Source organism: Engystomops pustulosus, chromosome 3, assembly GCF_040894005.1.
Source record: "Engystomops pustulosus chromosome 3, aEngPut4.maternal, whole genome shotgun sequence".
NCBI lineage: Eukaryota > Metazoa > Chordata > Amphibia > Anura > Leptodactylidae > Engystomops > Engystomops pustulosus.
This window is the reverse complement of record NC_092413.1, coordinates 32684830-32702479: the sequence shown is the minus strand read 5'-3', so window position 1 is coordinate 32702479 and position 17650 is coordinate 32684830. Positions and strand designations below refer to the sequence as shown.

General features: G+C 39.8%; 1 protein-coding gene across 4 annotated transcripts in view; it reads right to left on the bottom strand.

Moving 5' to 3' along the window:
* Positions 1–17650, bottom strand: part of KIF16B (kinesin family member 16B) — a 217070-nt gene that overhangs the window by 114908 nt on the left and 84512 nt on the right. For all 4 annotated transcript variants that reach the window (XM_072140434.1, XM_072140435.1, XM_072140436.1 and 1 more), the window contains exons 13-15: positions 15398–15517; positions 12354–12405; positions 11142–11279 (exon numbers count right to left, since the gene is read on the bottom strand). In XM_072140434.1, coding sequence (XP_071996535.1) covers positions 11142–11279; positions 12354–12405; positions 15398–15517 — 310 coding nt within the window. The remainder of the gene's footprint in view (positions 1–11141; positions 11280–12353; positions 12406–15397; positions 15518–17650) is intronic.

Here is a 17650-nt window from a genome sequence, read left to right as displayed (position 1 = left end):
TAAAACACAATACAACCTATATAAATTTATTACGTTATACCGAACCAAAGTATAAAGTAGACGTATTGTATGGAGCTCATGGTGAAAGTCGCAAAAACTCAAGCCCACAAGAAAATGCTGCAAATGCATTTTTTCACCAATTTCACCAAATTTTAAATTTCTCTCCAGCTTACCTGTACACGGCATGGAATAATAAAAAAGCCTCGCTGAGAAGTAACATTTGTTACGCCGTAAATAAGCCCTCACACAGCTCTTTACACAAAAAAATGAAAACGTTGTAGATGTTTGAAGGTGGGGAGAGAAAAAAGGCTTTGCCCTTAATAATCCTTAAATGTTTATCAGGTGATTCAGCATTCCTGCTAATTACTTTAGTACTGTCTGCAAACTCTGCATAGATTTTTGTTTACATTTCAGCGCTATGGTGAATAGGAGGACCTGCAGCAAGAAACTATGACTCATCCTGCTCTCCCACCTGCCCTCTACCTGTGTCTGTCAGCGAGACCAACTATGAGATAAATATACAAAGTGAGTGACACCATGAGGGTGAGCTGAAGCAGTGAGAAACAAGATGTATGTATGCAGAGGGCTACATGGTTAGAACAGGGAAAGGCTGTAGCTATCGAATGAGGCAAAGGTACAAAGACATGCATAATGAAACAGACTTATTGGCAAGTGGCCAACCCCTTTAACACCATTTCTGAACATAACGTAACTTATATTTGGTTTGCTTATGCCAAAGACTACTGCAGATTCTAGAACACCCTACAGCGATATTGACCCCAGTGTCCACAGTCTCAAGCAGTTGAACTTCTTCAAGCTTCCTTTTGAGTCACAATGCTGGTGTCTGCTCTCATGTATCCCATAGGCAACACAAAAAGTAAAGAAGATTCTACTCCAACTCTTGGTGTGCGAAAATAAACTGCTCAATGGTGTAATCAGAAAAGAAAAAAAACACTTGGAGTGAGAAAGAAACTTATTAGCCGCTGAAGTTTAGTTTCTTTGCAGATTAAAATTACAGAGTCCAATCTTTCATGCCCTTGCAAGATGGATTTACCAGAGAAATCAAAGTAAATCTTAGTACTCAGAAGGATTGATAAAAGGAAGTGGATGATAAAGAGAAAGAAGTAATTTTCGATGATAAGATATAATAATGGGGTAGTCTGGCCAGAACCAATACCTATACAGGAAGCCGTGTCCAATCTAATCTAACCTACGTAATCTTTATAGGAGCATGTCACAATATTTTCCACCACTAAACTAACAATCATGTTGGGTAAGGTATGATAGGTGAGGCATGATAGGTGAGGCATGATATACAGGGGTCCCCGACTTAAGGGCACCCCACTTACAGACGGTACATCCAATCTGGCTTTAGCTACTAGGCATGGCTACAATTGGCCAGGCGGTGCCAATCATAGCCATGGCCAGTTCCTTAGGGCTGTCAATGTGCCGGTTGGATTTTTAGCCGCCAATACGTCCGGGTAATGCAGCCAAACCCGAATTCAAACGTCAGGTCCCATCATCTTTAACTGTAATGTTACATACAGTCCTACTGCAAAATATCTTACAAGACATTACAATTTGAAATAAAACACCCAATAGTAAAACAAATACAAAATTCCTCTGCCGAAGAAAGAGACTGTACAGAAAAGCACTTTTTCACATTATCACATGACTCATAGGTGAAGATGTAAAATGTAAAAATAATAAAATATCATTCGGTCCTTCTGCCATCCGAAAGCTAATGAGATTACCGCCGTCATGTGACGCTTTATATTTTCAAGCACTCTTTGACGTTCCCGATCAATTATTTCTAAGACAAATCATCTGAAGCTTCATGTAAATTCAGCCACACTTGTTGATCTCCTATGTTCCCAATCTTGCCACAACTCATATTTATTATCAGCCATCTGCCAATTACTCACTGCAAAGCCCGGGGAGGCGCAGTTGAGCTCTCCGCAGCTCCAAATGTTCCAACAAAGTCGTTATATCAGTTCAGCTAAGTGTCATATTAAAAAGACTTGGAAGATGGAAAGAAAATGCCGCAGGGGGCCGGATGAGAATTACAAATGAGAATATGACGGCTCTTGGAATAAAACAATTAAATAAGTCCCTTAAGGTACAAAAATAACCCGATTATTAACCTTGCATTAAAGTTGCTGGAACTATTTATGAGCCGGGGTCTCGGTTCCTGCATAGCCATGTGTTCCATTAAATGCTTTGCATAACACGGCGCTCAATGAGTGCGATATTGTGCAGTCTTTAATATTTCCACATCACTTTGATCAGTTCAGTAATCTGAGAAATGTGCGCTAATAATAACAAAACAGATGGTAAATTGATGAACTAGGCGGAAGGTTAAGCACAATGGTTATGTATTACCCATAGCTCATTTCATTACAAGGTATTCTCCTCTGGCTCATATGCCGCACTACGTATTCATGTAGTGAGCCTTGACAATAGAATCGGTTCTTACATATTAAAAGCTAGTCAGATGTATAGATTTCTGCCAGTGTGTGCCGCAGCGTTACACTGCAGAAACCAGGCCAAATCCCAAAGTCTTTCTGGTTACAAAAACTTCTATTTTTGTAAACTTCTTAGGTCTTTACACATTTGCGTCGGGAGGTTCCCGTCATGTTCTGAAACGGAAACTCAATACAGAAAATGGTGAACCTTCCAACCTTCCATATAATGAGAAAAGTAACACGGGCTGCTCGAATTGGGTTTCTGTCTAAAATAACCAAAGGATAAAGAAGAAAGTGCGGACAGCAGATGTGAACTAAGCCTTACTAAGTTAACAAGGTTGAAAAAGAAAAACTTTACATCAAATCCTGAACTGTTGAGCCAGCGAAATGCAAAGTCTCTATCCCAGGGGAAACATGCTGAATTAGATGATCTGAATACATCCCTAAATCAACCCAATATTTTCAGAAAGCTTACAACTCATGAAAGTCCTGAATCCTCTATGTGAATCATAGTAATAGTGTCAGGATCGGTGGAGTTGGAGCGATGACGTAAGCCGACACCAGGGAGCGGAGTCTAAGTGGCACTCGGTATTCACCAGAGCCCACAGCAATCGGCATTGGACTTGCTGTGCAAAGATAGCACCAGGTTGCTCCGCAGGCGCAGAACTCGAGACATACATCGAGAAAATTTCTTTATATACATTACTTAGTCTTAGCCCTTCCTGTAATATGAGACAAAATATGTCTTTTGGAAAGAGAAGGAGAAGTGAAGGGACAGTTCTGTGCAACGTCCATGTTTAATGTTTCTTAAAATGTATTGAACATGTAAACGACACAAGAAATAGTTCTGATTTAATTTTCGTAAATTAAAAAAGAAGTTTAAACTGCGGCTGATAAAGTGTTGAGTTCAACCTTTCCTTGTTGATACAGTGATCTTTAAAGTCTCTGCTGTTTTCTTTGGTTCAATATTGGATTTGAGTCTATGAGTGTTTACAGGACGATGGGAGGTGCAGCTGTTATCTAGAGGGAACCATCTAATTAGATTCTTCAACTGTCTTCTGTCTTATCAAAAATGCTACGGAAAACCACACCTCTTTTAGCTGCCTTGTAAGGCAGCTCCCTTGGCATCAAGCATGGCCTACAAGAGGCCTTATGACACGATACGGGATTAAAACCAAACCAGTATATCTATTCCAGAAGGAACAGACTCCCAACTGTTGACAGCACTGTTCTGACCTGATTGGGTCTCATCAGTACAACGTAGGGAACTGGTTTGGCTTGAGAGACTTGTGACTAGGGTCGGGAAGTAAGAGTTCTCCTTACAGAGACTGCCAATCAAGGCCACCATGTAGGCGTGTGTAGTCTTATATCCATGGATTCTCCACTGGGGGGATTCTTGGGAAAAAATGCAAGGTTTTCCAGGATGGGATAAGGAAAACCACGCCTCTAAACTAAGTGATGGTAAAGTCCCTTCACAGGATCCTGTATACATTCTTTGGAACTTTCTCCTTGGAATAAGTGGCACTACCTGTAAATGAGAAATGAAAGTCATTGCATGACTTGGTTTTTTTATTTCTCAGCAGTTTAGGTTCTCTCTCTTCAAGTCAGGTCCAAAGATGGCACAGAATATCTATTACAATAACAGTGACAAAAACCATATCATGTTCCTCTCAGATACATTCATAATCAGTAGGAGCATTGATTAGAGATGTATAGCTGTGAAACTAATACTAAAGTTTCTTAAGAAGAACGGACCTACGGCAATATATATGAAAGATCGTTATGGTTGTCAGGATATGGCAATTTCACAGTTTGTTTTTTTTTTTTACATAAATTATTTTTTATTTGATAAAATACTCTAACATTCTTCTCTTCAGATAGGCCATTATGTAAATACAACTTAAAAACATATGAAATACAAGTTATCTGCCCGATCTTAATGACACCACAGCACTGCACATATTCGTTCTTTCATATGTTCATCCTACCCCCCCCCCCCCCAACACAATGGAAGAGATTTCCGAATATATATAAATAAATAAAAGTACCTGAAAGTATTCTTTTCTATGATTTTGCATCTCTTCTAGGGAGAATAGGTAGAATATTCTATTGCTTTGACGTAAGAAAGCATAAAAAAAAAAATAAGGAGCCTCATCTTTAAGGCTCCTTAAAGATGAGGCGGAAAAATGTACATGGAAAGGATGGAAAATTGCACTGTCCATAAGAGTTAACCAGACAGTTTGAAAATTAGATTTATACTGGAGATTTACTAAGGATTTCCTATAACAACAGAATTGTAAATCATTTACAATGTAATGGAATTTTTTATGTAAATTCTTCTTGAAGACCAAATGTAAATCTCACTTGTAAAATAATCAATGCACTAAAGGGGCAAACAAAAAGGATGAAAGGGCGATAAACAATCATACAAATAGTAGTAGGTGGATGTAAAGAGATGAGAATCCATCCAGGCTTAATGAGTATCATAGAGTCACGTGGTGTGAACGTGGCTTATAAACGTGAAATGAACCTGTCTAATGACCCGGGTTTTCCACTTCATAGACTCATTTCGGAATCAAGACTCATTACTGAAACATGCAATCATCAAATGAAGCTTTTCCTCCATTCGTCGTATGTGTTGATATATATTAATCAAGGCTGCATCGTAGGTGGAATTAAGGTAATTACATTGATGTAAACTCATTTGTATAAGGGAAATTACTCGTGTTCACCAAAAAAATGTTTCCACAAACACTGTAGCTACAAGTAATTTGTGACTGGTAAGGCCGAGCTCCATTATAAAAGGCTGCACTGCTATCTACAAACATATGGATATCACAGTAAGGGCAGGGCAGGCATACAGCTGGGTGCAGGTCGGTGAGCCCTCCGCACACCTCCCCTCTACATTGAAAGCTGAGGTCCCACCACCATAATGCAACAAAATATGGGATATATCCTATTCTTTGCACGGAGGCCATCCTGCTCGGTCATGGTGTGGCGAGATAGCGTGTGCCCACAGCAACGTGACTGGGCATCATAGACTTCTATGGTGGCCATGATGCCGCAAATTGAGCAACCGTATTGAAGTCGCCCCCCCCCCCATACATTCGTGTGCATGAGGCCTAAGTTTTAACAAAAGTAAAAAGCGCTATTACACTTACCTCAATGAATTATACTCATCCTTTTTTTTCACTCCCCACCTTCAAAACAGGGGTGTTCCCATTTCAGCAAATAAATGCTATTGTCTGTATAGTGAAAAGTTATACAATTTTCCAATATACTTTCTGCATCAATTCTTCACAGTTTTATAGATCTCTGCTTGCTGTACTGCTATAGAAAGTTTCATTGTTTATTTCATTGTGGACAGAAATCTGACCATGGTCACACAGTTGCACGGCTCGTTATAACACACAGCTCTGATTACTCTCTATGATACTAATGAGCCGTGCACCTGTGTGACCATGGTCAGATTTCTGTCCACAATGAAATAAACAATGAAGCAGGACAGCAAACAGATCTAGGAAACAGTGAAGAAATGATACAAAAAGTATATTGGAAAAATTTATAACTTTTCATTATACAAACAATAACATAAATTTGGCAAAATGGGAACACCCCAGTACAAATCTTGTGCATAACCCAGGGACTGCTTGTATACAATAGGCCTAGATATGCAACACATATATATATATATACACATATACAAAGCTTTACCCAAGCATCACACTGCAGCTGGATAGAGAGCAGCAGCGCTCAGTACTTTGTGTGGGCAGCGGGTTCTGCTGTCACACTGCTTATGGATTATGCGGGAGCAGATATTAGAATACAATACAAGGCTCAGAGGACATGGGGAGCGGCTTCAGGAGACTGATCAGAACCTCCGCACATTGCTACGGAGTGTGGGAGAACATCACGGCAGGGAGCTCCCAGCTCTTCACATTATACTGACAATTACATATGGAATGTGTAGAGGGAAAAGAATCAGCGGAAGAATAAATTATACAGATAAAATTCTGATAAGGAACATGGTTATAACTCAAATACACAGATGCTAGTTAGGAATATTGCCCTTGGGTGATAGGTATACATCAAACCTCTAAATCAGCTAATCGGTTTCTGGGCCAAACGGACTTCTATTACATCTCTCCAATAGTCCATTAGTCCTGAATAGCAAATTTACATAACTTTCCACTGAGAACGGTGAAGATCGGAGTAGTCAAGACTTGTTTTTCAGAGACATAAACAATTAAGATTTACATAATGTTTTGTTTTGCTTTGTTGTGAAACATTCCTTAATGTCCCGATCTATATGATTATTACATAGATATAATCGTTTACAATTACAACCTACAGTAGAAATGCCTGGAGCTATAGTATATAGTTCCCAGAATGTGCAGCTCTAGAATGTGGAAACATACAGGCCCAGAAATAGTTTGGCAGTGGACCAACTTCATGGGATAATTTGGGCCAACATATGCCTGAACCTACTTATTTATAACTTGCTTAGAGGGGTCAAACTTACAAAAAAAAACATGACTGAATAATGTAATGGATTAAACCCACCTGGTCAACACTTCCCTAGCTCTGGTGAGGATGTTGTCCCTTGATGATCCATCAAATCACAATATCACGTATGCCCCTGCTAATGTCTATGCTCTTACTCTATACTTATACAAAGTTTATTGGGCAAAATGTAAAAAAAAGTGCCAGTCTCTTAGCTTTTTTCAGTCCCAGATGAAATCCATACACTGAATTGTAGCATAACAGAAACTTTGAAGCAATTATTTTATTTCATAACTGCATAGTGCAGGCAATAGTTTTCTCTGATTCTTTCTCCAGCAGTGAGCAGCGTATCTGCAAGCACTCTGAGGAGACAAGATTACTGAGGGACTCTCTGTAAAGAGTTTATTCATACGACACTATCAGGTTCCTTTATCCCTCAGCTGTCATTGGATATAGGAACGATGATTTATACAAACTGCTTAAATAAGGTAGAAAAGAAGGACACGGAAATGGATTTCTTTAATGAAATAAATTACAAAAGTTTAATATTACAATTACCTATTAAGAGGGGAGCAGCCAGCTCCTGGAAGGACAGCAGGAAGATGCGCCACACACACTGTGAGACCCCTTGCACGTGAACGTATGATTGCCTGGACTGGGTGCAGGGAGAGGAGAGATGAGCACCGTGTGGGTGCGACGTAAAAACATACCCTATATTTTGCAGTGAAGCCATCCAACTTGCTCATGGTCTATTGGAGCTGTGATGCGGGGGCAAATTGTGCGCCCATATCACCAGACCCCTACGTTCATCTACATGAGGCTGGACAGTTATTTTGCACCAGAGTGGAATAATTAGATGAACTAGTATCCAGCTTTTCTTTGAAAGAAATCACATGCTAGATAATATAGACAGTATCCTCTCTTTCTCGCGGAGCTCTGCCTCCCTTTTCAACATCCCAACTTAATTTATTTGATTTAATTAAATCTGTCTATATATGGAGTTTTGTAGGCAAGGATAGGATAAGTAAATGGAGAGAATGATAAAATGAAATACTAGAAAAAAATAAGTAAATTAAAGGGGTTTTCATACATGAGGAAAACCCCATAGGCGTCAGGGCTGGGGCAGGAAAAAAAAAGTAGACATATGCACTTCAGCCAATGAGGTCTAATGGTCTACTCAGACCAGTCGACAACACAAGTGAAGTCCCCTGGGAAAGAGTTGACATCCAGAATCTAAGGAGACCAATCATTGGATGAAGCATGTCCTGTGACCCTACTACCAATTTTGCACAGGCATGAAACCAGAAGTACGGGTGTGACGCAAGAACCAGAAGCCGGAGATGGAAAAGTATATGTTCTTCTTTTATTCTTACTCTCAAGGGAGCAAGGAACATGCTTTTTGCTTTCCGATAATAAAAAGTAGATTACAAAGTTTATTAACTTCTCCTGTTCTGATAATTTTCAGAATTGAACAAAAGTGGAAGTTGGTGTAACAAAACACAGTTATTAACGCACCAAACCTATTTATGTCTCTACATCAGTATAAGATTTACTGCAGCAACTAAGACACTTAAGACACCGAAAAGTTTTATGGTGCAAACTTAGAATGAATAACTGTGAGCCGCCTTGTACAGCACAGATGGAGTAGCAGCTCAAAAGCCTCTGACAACCAACAGGTAGAAGTCACTGGAGCATAAATAATGAAAACTACGCAGACGACTGAGGCGTGAGGTTTAGTAAGGGCCTTAGCTACCTGCGGTTTGTGTCATTAACAGAGAACCCTCTTTTAAAAGTGACAAATAAACCTCGACACCAGACGATAGAGCGCAGAACATTCCAAAACATTTCCAAATCCTTCACGCTTAGAATTGATTGTAATTAAAAATTGTGTTAAAATATAGTTTACTTTTTATATTCTGATAAAAGCTTCGCTTTAGAGAAGTGTATTACAATGCATCGAGTTGTAAACAACCATAAGATTGTTCCAAGCTACAAGAAAACATGAAGTCCCATGAAATATTTATACCTTGTAGGTTCACTACCTGCAGTCACTTCACAGGCTCACGTTGCTTTAACCAAAGATCTTATATTCCGCACATAAACCAGGGACTTTATGCAGCTCAACTTGTCCAAACTTTACTCTGTAACTATCAGTGTGGGAAGATTTGCAGAATAATAATATTACTATAGGTAGTAGAACTAACTTGGAAAACTTTCTACTCATAAACAATATGAGGCTACTCTTATAATTTCATTAGTGACTCCGTTTTGGAGATTGCATCATAAAAGTTTCAGAAAAATTAAGGGAACACCATTGGACATTGTTGGTGTCCGTCATGTAACAAAACCGGCACTGTAGCCACATCTACTGTTCTACATCCATGTTAAGGGTTAATACATAATACAAATCAGTATAATTATCAATAAAACATCAAGTAATCATATTGGTCGGAAAAGAGGAGATCCTTACAATATTAAAGGAACTATAAATTGATTGATTTTCTAATCATATTAATAGAAAAAAAAAGTTAGATCTAAGTACAGGCTGTCCCCAACATAAGAACACCCAACTTGCATACCACCCCGTGTTACAAATGGACCTCTTCACCCTTTGCGAAATTTGGTAAGGTTCTCTGGGTGCTGATAATTTACTGAACTTAAAGGGGTTGGCCACTTTTCAATAAATCTCTTGCATTAGACATGTCTCTGTATGTATCTGTATTGTGAGAGGCAAAGCACATGGGCAATTTATGTTAAAGAATGGCCAACCCCATTAAGCCACAGGCTGCAATAATAAGCATTATCGAAGGAGTCTATAAAAAACTTTATTGCTAATCCTTGTTCCCAAAATTATGAAAATCCTATTTTCACATGGAAAAAAAATACTTTGTCTAGAGTTACCCCTTAGAAGAATACCAGTTCTGTCTTACATACAGATTAAACTTAAGAAAAAACCTACAGAAGTTATTTTGTATGTAACCAGTTGACAGCCTGTAACTCAACATACTGGATGTGTTTGGCAAAAATCTGCACCCAACTTGAGTGGAATGACAGGTCTCTCTCTGTATATAGGGACAAAAGCTGGTGGTTAAGTTGCACAGTAAACTCTTCTCCACTTTTATGGATCGATTGAGTTTTTTTCTGAAATAATGCATCATTCTCAAAAATAAATGTTACAAGGAAGCAAGTCTTCAATGCCAGATTTCCAGAGGTTGAAGTAGAGGTCACAAGCGCAAATGTAAGCATCCAAGTGCCCAACTAAGGCCAGTTGTATATGGGTGGTGGTTCCAACAAACTCACTCTGTGTCTGTGGTATTTATTTTGCCAAATATAGAAATACTGGGGCACATTTCCTTACCCGCCCGACGGAGTTCACCGAACTGCATTGTCCGATAATGCAATCAGCCGCGATTTACTAAGATTGTGCGCCCGATATCCTGCATGTGTCGCTTCCCCGCTTACGTCCGACGAAGTTCACCTTCTTTTTAGTGGTGCATGTAAGTGCTTGGGCTTGCGACACAATTGGAAAGTTTATTCCTGCACTCAGTCCAATCAGTTGGATCATCCGACGGCAGGCTCCCCAATTCGTTTCGCATGGAAGCAAGCGCAGTTGTGCCAAAAAACGGATTCGTTTTATCTTTTACTATATTAAACACTACAAAATCCGATTGCGTGTGCCAAAAACCCCAGTTAAATGCGGCGCAAATCTGAAATAGTCGGGAAACCCGACGGAAATGCTGTCTGCGGACCCTTGGTAAATGTGCCCCAATGAGTGAGTTTGTAGGAGGCCATTTAGACCAGTTGTACATGAACAACTAACTGTCTTTCAACAATTTCCAGAAATCTGGACTTAAGGGTTTCCAGAACTGACTTTCACTTCTTCTTGCCTATGGATTGGAATTTTCTTTATTGGGTTACAATAACAAATTAAGACTTTTATGAAACTTTATACAGATTTTCAATAACTGCCTCCCCTTCTATATGCTCATTAAGGTCTACAAATGTTTAGGGGATGCAAGTTGAGGGGGCCGAGATGTGCATATGCAGTATTAAGTGATTATCAATCATTTAAATGCCCAGCAACTAGCACTATTTTTCTCCTGCGGGGGAAATATCTGGTCAGAGGAATTCCTTTCAGAATAACAAGGCGTTCAGAATAAACTAAAATCTTACCTTGGTTTAGCTGAGTGGAGTCAAGGATCTGTATTCCATTGACGGAACACTGGGCTCCATTCAGCGGTATTAAGGTCACCCTGCCAATCAGGTTTTCAAAGATACAATGTTCACTTTCCAAATCAAGACCATGTAGAACTGTAATTCATGAAGATAGATGGATAGGATTATTGATAATATCAATAAATACCCCACACCCCCCAAAAAAAATCCTTGTTGGTTTAATGTTTGCACAGGACTTGTTCTGGTGATCGAACTTTAAGGGGCATAATCTTTAGGTAATGTACAGGGCACATCAAAAATACCCTTTTATTTCCGAAATTAAAGGTAAAATGATGCCTCAGCAAGTAATGGGTGAAGGGTCTAATCTTTTAGTCTGCTTCAGGAACATGACTGCCATCTTGAATGGCGCCATATTAGATCAAGGGCAAGTTTTTCCTTTGCAGAGATTATTTAGTACATCGAAGTAGACCACAATTGTGTCTGAAATCGAATGTCCCTGGTGCTGAACACAGAGCTCAAAACGCTGGAGCCAAAACTTATGAAACCGCATGAGTATTTATGGAGAATATCTGTGTTGAGATACTGCAAATCTGATTTTGTGGTAACAAAATGGCTTCCTGGGACTCTTGACTCATACTGTATAGCAGTGATGAGGAACCTTTTAGAGACCGAGTGCCCACAGAGAGTACTCCGAGTGCCACCTCTGGCACCCGTGCCATAGGTTCACCACCACTGCTCTATAGTATGACGAAGTAAGATATAATGTAAAACATAAGAACTCCCATTGCATCATATCCGTTGAGTTGCTTTCTACTGTCACTGCATTTTTCTATACAGAGGAGCTATACATTGAGCAGGTTCTATGTTATCCTTGTTACTCCCATAGAGGTGAATGGGAGCCATGAAAACAGTACAGCACCATTTCCATGACATTGCAGGTTAAGAGACAGCTCGTTGTGCGACACTGTTTCTGATAACAGCCAAAAATTCCCAATTATGTGCTTTCCATTTATACTGTTCTTTTGGTTGATATACATCCATATACGCCCTATATTTTACTCCATATATTCTTTTTTATATATATTCATGGGGTTTTTTTGTTGCAAAAATCACTGTGAATTCCTAGCTGTGTTAAAACCTGCACCGAATTTTTTTCATTTGGCGTAAATAAGAGAATATTTTATTACTGCAAGCACTCATTCAGATTACCGATGTCCTGCTCCGATTCGGCGTCCTCCCGTCCAACATATGTGCGTCCCTCCTGAAAGAGAGAGACAAAGTCTAACGTTTCTGAAGTAGACCGACTCAATTTAATAAACTGATAACGATTGTAAAATGAAGCATCACTAAAATTTCAAGGCATCACATGAGGCCCCATAGTTGCTTGTTGTGACCTTCAGTGGGATAACAAAAAATGACTTGGAACTTAGCAAAAAAAAAAAAAAAAAAGAATTGGCAAAATAAAAAGGACCCAGCACAACACATGTGCCTGATGTTTTCCTGTGGGGACACCCCGAGTTGTGATTTGCTATTGTTCTCTGAAAATGACATCATTGGCTAGCACTCCCGTTGTGCACACCATCTTGGTACATGCACGGTGTGTGCCTGTGCAGCCAGCCAGGAACTGCGCATGGGTGAGCCATCAGCACCAGAAGAGGATGACATAGATGTGTAGGGGGCCTAGTTAGGAGCGTGAGGGGAAGAGAGGTAGAGAGGTGGGGTTACTTGACTGTATTCTGGAGCTCCTCCACCTCCTTCATTTTATCAAGGGAGTGAATAAAAGTACGTTTTATAAAAAAACGGTGGCATCACATTACTTTTTAAACCCGTGAATTGAATACATACCATACATACTCAGTACATTTTTTTTAGTGTGGCAGCCTAGTAACATCATAGTGTGAAGTATAGCAGTATATCCCTCTCCTACCCCCACTGACGGTGAACCCAAAGACCAAAAGAGGAGAGATGCAGGAAGAAGATGACACCAGGGGTGAGTGTTTATTTTTTTTTTTTTTTAAGGGGGCTGAACACTTCATTAATTAGGGGGGGGGGTTATGCTAGACATTTCATTCATGTGGGAGGGGTGGCTCTGATGGACATTGCATTCATTGGGGGGGGCTGCTGTGGACATTTCGTTCTTCAAGGGAGGCGGTTGTGGACATTGTATTAAATGGGGGGCTGCTGGACATTTCATTAGTGATGGGAGGCTGCAGGATGAGAGGAAGCTACTGGAAATTTTATTAGGAGAGTAGCATTTATATTTTCCACCCTAAGCAAATACTCCAGTCAATAAGTTTTTCCAATGTTTGTGGTAAAATTAGGTGCCTCGGCTTATACTCAAGTATACACGGTATACATTAAGCTATAAGGCACTGTGTGGGGTTGTATGCCTGGTGACAAGTTCTATTTAATATTTCAATCCAAAGAAAAAATCTAAATTTTGTTGTTTTTCAAAAGCTAAAAATGTGGTGTGGGGTAGTAAGAGACAAGTCATGAGAAGCTATTAAAGTATTAAATGGGGAATATGAAGAGTTGGCATCTCTGTAAAATAGCGCCGCAGACTTCCTATAAAAGTTGAAGAAATGAGGGAGGCATTTAATACTCGGCAGATCAACTTTAAAGGAAACCTGTCAGTGAAAATAAACCAGTGATATTGAAATAGACAACCTGGAGCTATGTACAGTGCTGCCTCATCCAGCATACATTTGTGATTCCCCTGCAGCAATACATTGCCATAGCCGAGTAGCTGCATCTTCCAGTTTCTCCCTTCACTAACAAAGAGCTGAGAGAGTTCTGATCATTAAGATCGCACCCCGAGCTAAATGCGCTGGCACGTAAGAAGCCTCAGATAAGGATGCACATTCTTATGTATAATGCCGGGAAAAAAAAAATCTCATCTATATTTATACATTCCATTTTCCTTCCCTCTTATTCATTACAATTTCAAGTATAAGAATTTTTTTATTTTTTATTTTATGGCGATTCCAAATAGATTCAAGAAGGGTGAGGATGTGCAAATAAAGCTGCCATTTTTAATTTATAGAGCGTTACTGATTTATTGATCGGGGATGGCTGCTTCCTGGGAAATATTCACTTCATACATAAGCAGACACTTTCCTTCCTGAAAGGAGATAACAATATCTAAGGCAGGGGATTAGAACGATGCTTTGTGGAACTGGCAGTCGCAAGAAAACATTTGGCCATTAGAAGTTTCTGAATGTGAATTATTTAAAAGTATTTCTAAGAAATAAAAATCACTTACAGGATCCACAAACTTGAAAAAAAAAATTCATAGATAAAAGGAGGAAGGTGTTATAACTACAATGGGACAATTGCTTATGGCTTCTTGCCCTGTGTCGGGGGCTCCATTGGTTTGTGATTGGGTAAGGGAGGAAGGATAGGGGTTTTTTTTGTGGCATCAAGCAAAAAGGGAGTGTACCTTAACTAATACAGTGCTCCACATATTGAGTGGGATATATTGACATAGATATACACACAAGCCTATATTTATATTTGTCTCAGTGAAGTGGGTTGAACGCGAAGGGGAGGCTTCAGACGTCATTGAAGGGATGAAACATTGTAACCCAGAGAACTGACAAAGAAGAACTCTCTGATATGGTCCAGTGAGTAGCGGAAAACGATATAAACAGCGCTGGTGATGACGGACTGTACCTTGATGAACTCAAATCCCATGTCCGTTGAGACAAGAGACAGGAAAACCTCTTTAAAGATGTTTGTACTACCAGATATCATTTTGAAAAGTTGGTAGATGGGAGGCTTGTAGATTCACATGGATTGATCAAATCCATTCAATCATCTCGTCAATGTTCATATTACAGATATATTCTTAGAAAACATAAGTGAATGTGAAATGTGAATGTGTAAGTAAAACAAAAAAAATCTACATTTGTGGTTGGTATTATTCCACTTCTATATTCAATTTTAAGATACTTGTTCTGCAATAACACTTTAATTTTGATTTACGCTATTTAGTTTAGGAAATCTCATCTGGTATCAAAGAATCCACGTGAACAACCATGTTACAAAAAGATAAACATTTGAAAAAAACCATGTTGTGTGGGTGATGTATCTGTGATGAAGCATTTGCATCCGTGCAGTCAAAAATGAAGAAAAATCCCGTTTGTTGACATTTATTGGGCATGGCATTTAGATTAAAGTGAGATCAGCTGGTGTGCAATTCAAAAAGATTAAAAAGACGAGGGCTTAGCGAGAAAGAGTGTTACCGTTCCTACCTTCAAGTGATACAATATAATACCGGTGCTCAGAAGATCATCATCAATGCCAATGAGATGAGGCAGCTCGGAATCCAATACGACTCCAATCCCTTCTTTGCGGAGAGCGAGCGTTTGCTCCTGTGTGGAGATGAAACATTGGGTTAATCTCTCGGGAAGCCACAGTAGGGCATTGGGTGACCAAAGTGAAAATTACATTTGTAACAAAGTAGCAGTTAATAACTTTTATTCAATTTTAAAATAATATTTGTTTACTTGAAAAATGGAGCCGAGATTTAGAAATTTTGTAAATTGAAGTTTTGTTTATGCTGTAATGACAAAGACGTTGTCGGCACATAATGTAGCTGTAGCCTGGCCATTTGACGAGGGCAGTGAAACTAATAAAACCTCAACACAGAACGGGCTGTTCTCTATTGTCAGCTTGACAGACGTATCTTCTCCTGTGACTCTGTGCAAAATAGGATTATGGAGAAAAAGAACACAGGGCACCGGCTTTAAATGAAACTGACGGGAAAGTTAACGGTGAGGTGTCTGCTGGATGGACACTGGCATCTTTTATGCCAACAATATGCATAAATAGAATTGTTTGTCTGACCCGTCTGTCCTCAGGGGTCACAGGTCACATTGTTGATGTTTAAACAGACATAAACAATGAAAACTCTAATTTTGTAAAAACTTTTCTTAGGTTAAGTGATCAAAATAAGATCGTGAGGGTCCTCCAGCTGGAACCACCGGTAATCAGTTATTTGATGAGACTTCAGCACCGAGCTTCCCCACAATCCACCAAGAGCAACAACACCGCATGTAGTTTAGTGGTTGTGCTTGGCATTGCAGCTCCGGTCCATTCATCACAGGCCATGTGACAAATAGATGTAACGTCATAGGTCTGTGAAAAAGTGAGGGTTTACCGGCATGTAAGTACAGCTGCTCCAATATTTTTATACTGGACTGCTGGAGATTGCAGACTACAATGCTCAGTAGTCCTATAGAAGAGCTACCATATATCCATGACCACCCACTTCATTCTAATGGAGAACACTGTCATTCTGTGATCAGTGGGAGTTCCAGAAATCCCCCATTATTAAAGTGGTTTCAGTGGCTGCGTATTGAAGAGACGCAACCATGAGGCCTACAGTTGTCTACAGTTGGGAAGCTGTTCCTTTCGGAATACACATACTGGCTTGGCAATAATTCAGCATCATGTCATTAGGCTTTCTGAAAGTCATGCTTGATGTCGTGGGAGATTCCTTACAAAGTAGCTAAAGGGGGCATGGTTTTCATTGTCTCATTCTGGAATACTTATTTGCATGCTTCTGATAAGACACTTATCTCAGTCTCTAGTGCTCCCTGCACAATTATTCAATGAAGTCAGAGCAATACACCACAGCCTCATGCGCTGTAAAGCCGGGTTTGTATCATTGCATCATTGCGCAGTCACAGAGAGCTTTGGACCGAAGTATATAAGTAGATGTTTGTTGTGTGCGAGGAGGGATAAAATACAGGCTGATTTGGGACGCCAAACAATCTTTCCATAAGGTTTAGTGTCCCAAATCAGCCTGACAGTTCCTGTAAGTTCCTGTGAGCACAGCGCTCAGCTACAGGGTCAGCTCCAGTTTTCAGTAGGCCCCTAACTGACAAAGTGGGTCCCTTTGCAGGGAACTCATGTGGCAGCATTAAAAATTCAGAAACTTAAACAATCTCCTGTTCCCTGAAAATATTCCCTAGTTTATCATCCCTAACAGCCCCCTGATGGTTATTTTATATAAGACCCCTCACACCCTATGGATTCAATAGATACAGTCCCCCTTACCTCCATGGATCCCTTATGTACAGCCTGATGTGGGTCCCGAAACTTGCCCAGGTATGCCCAGTGCTGGAGCCGGCCCTGCTCAGCTATATATGGCACTCACACTCACTGTTTGCGAAAGTGCTGGAGATAGCCCTGCCTAACCTAACCTAACAATTAATGACTCAGAACAGGACCCCAACTCTCACGATTGCTGAGTGGTCCCAGAAGTTGGACCTTCACCGATCACAGGAAACAGGATAACAATTAAACTTGAGACAACCAATTTAAGTCAACTGGATAAGGGATATCTTGAAACAACTCGAAAATTCCATTACGTGGTCAACAATAAGGAAATAATTCAATATTCATACATTTCTTACAAATGATATCTTTTGTAGAGTAGGATCACACAAAGTATTAATACATTTTATCTTCATTATTACTTTGTATAAAGGATTTAACTC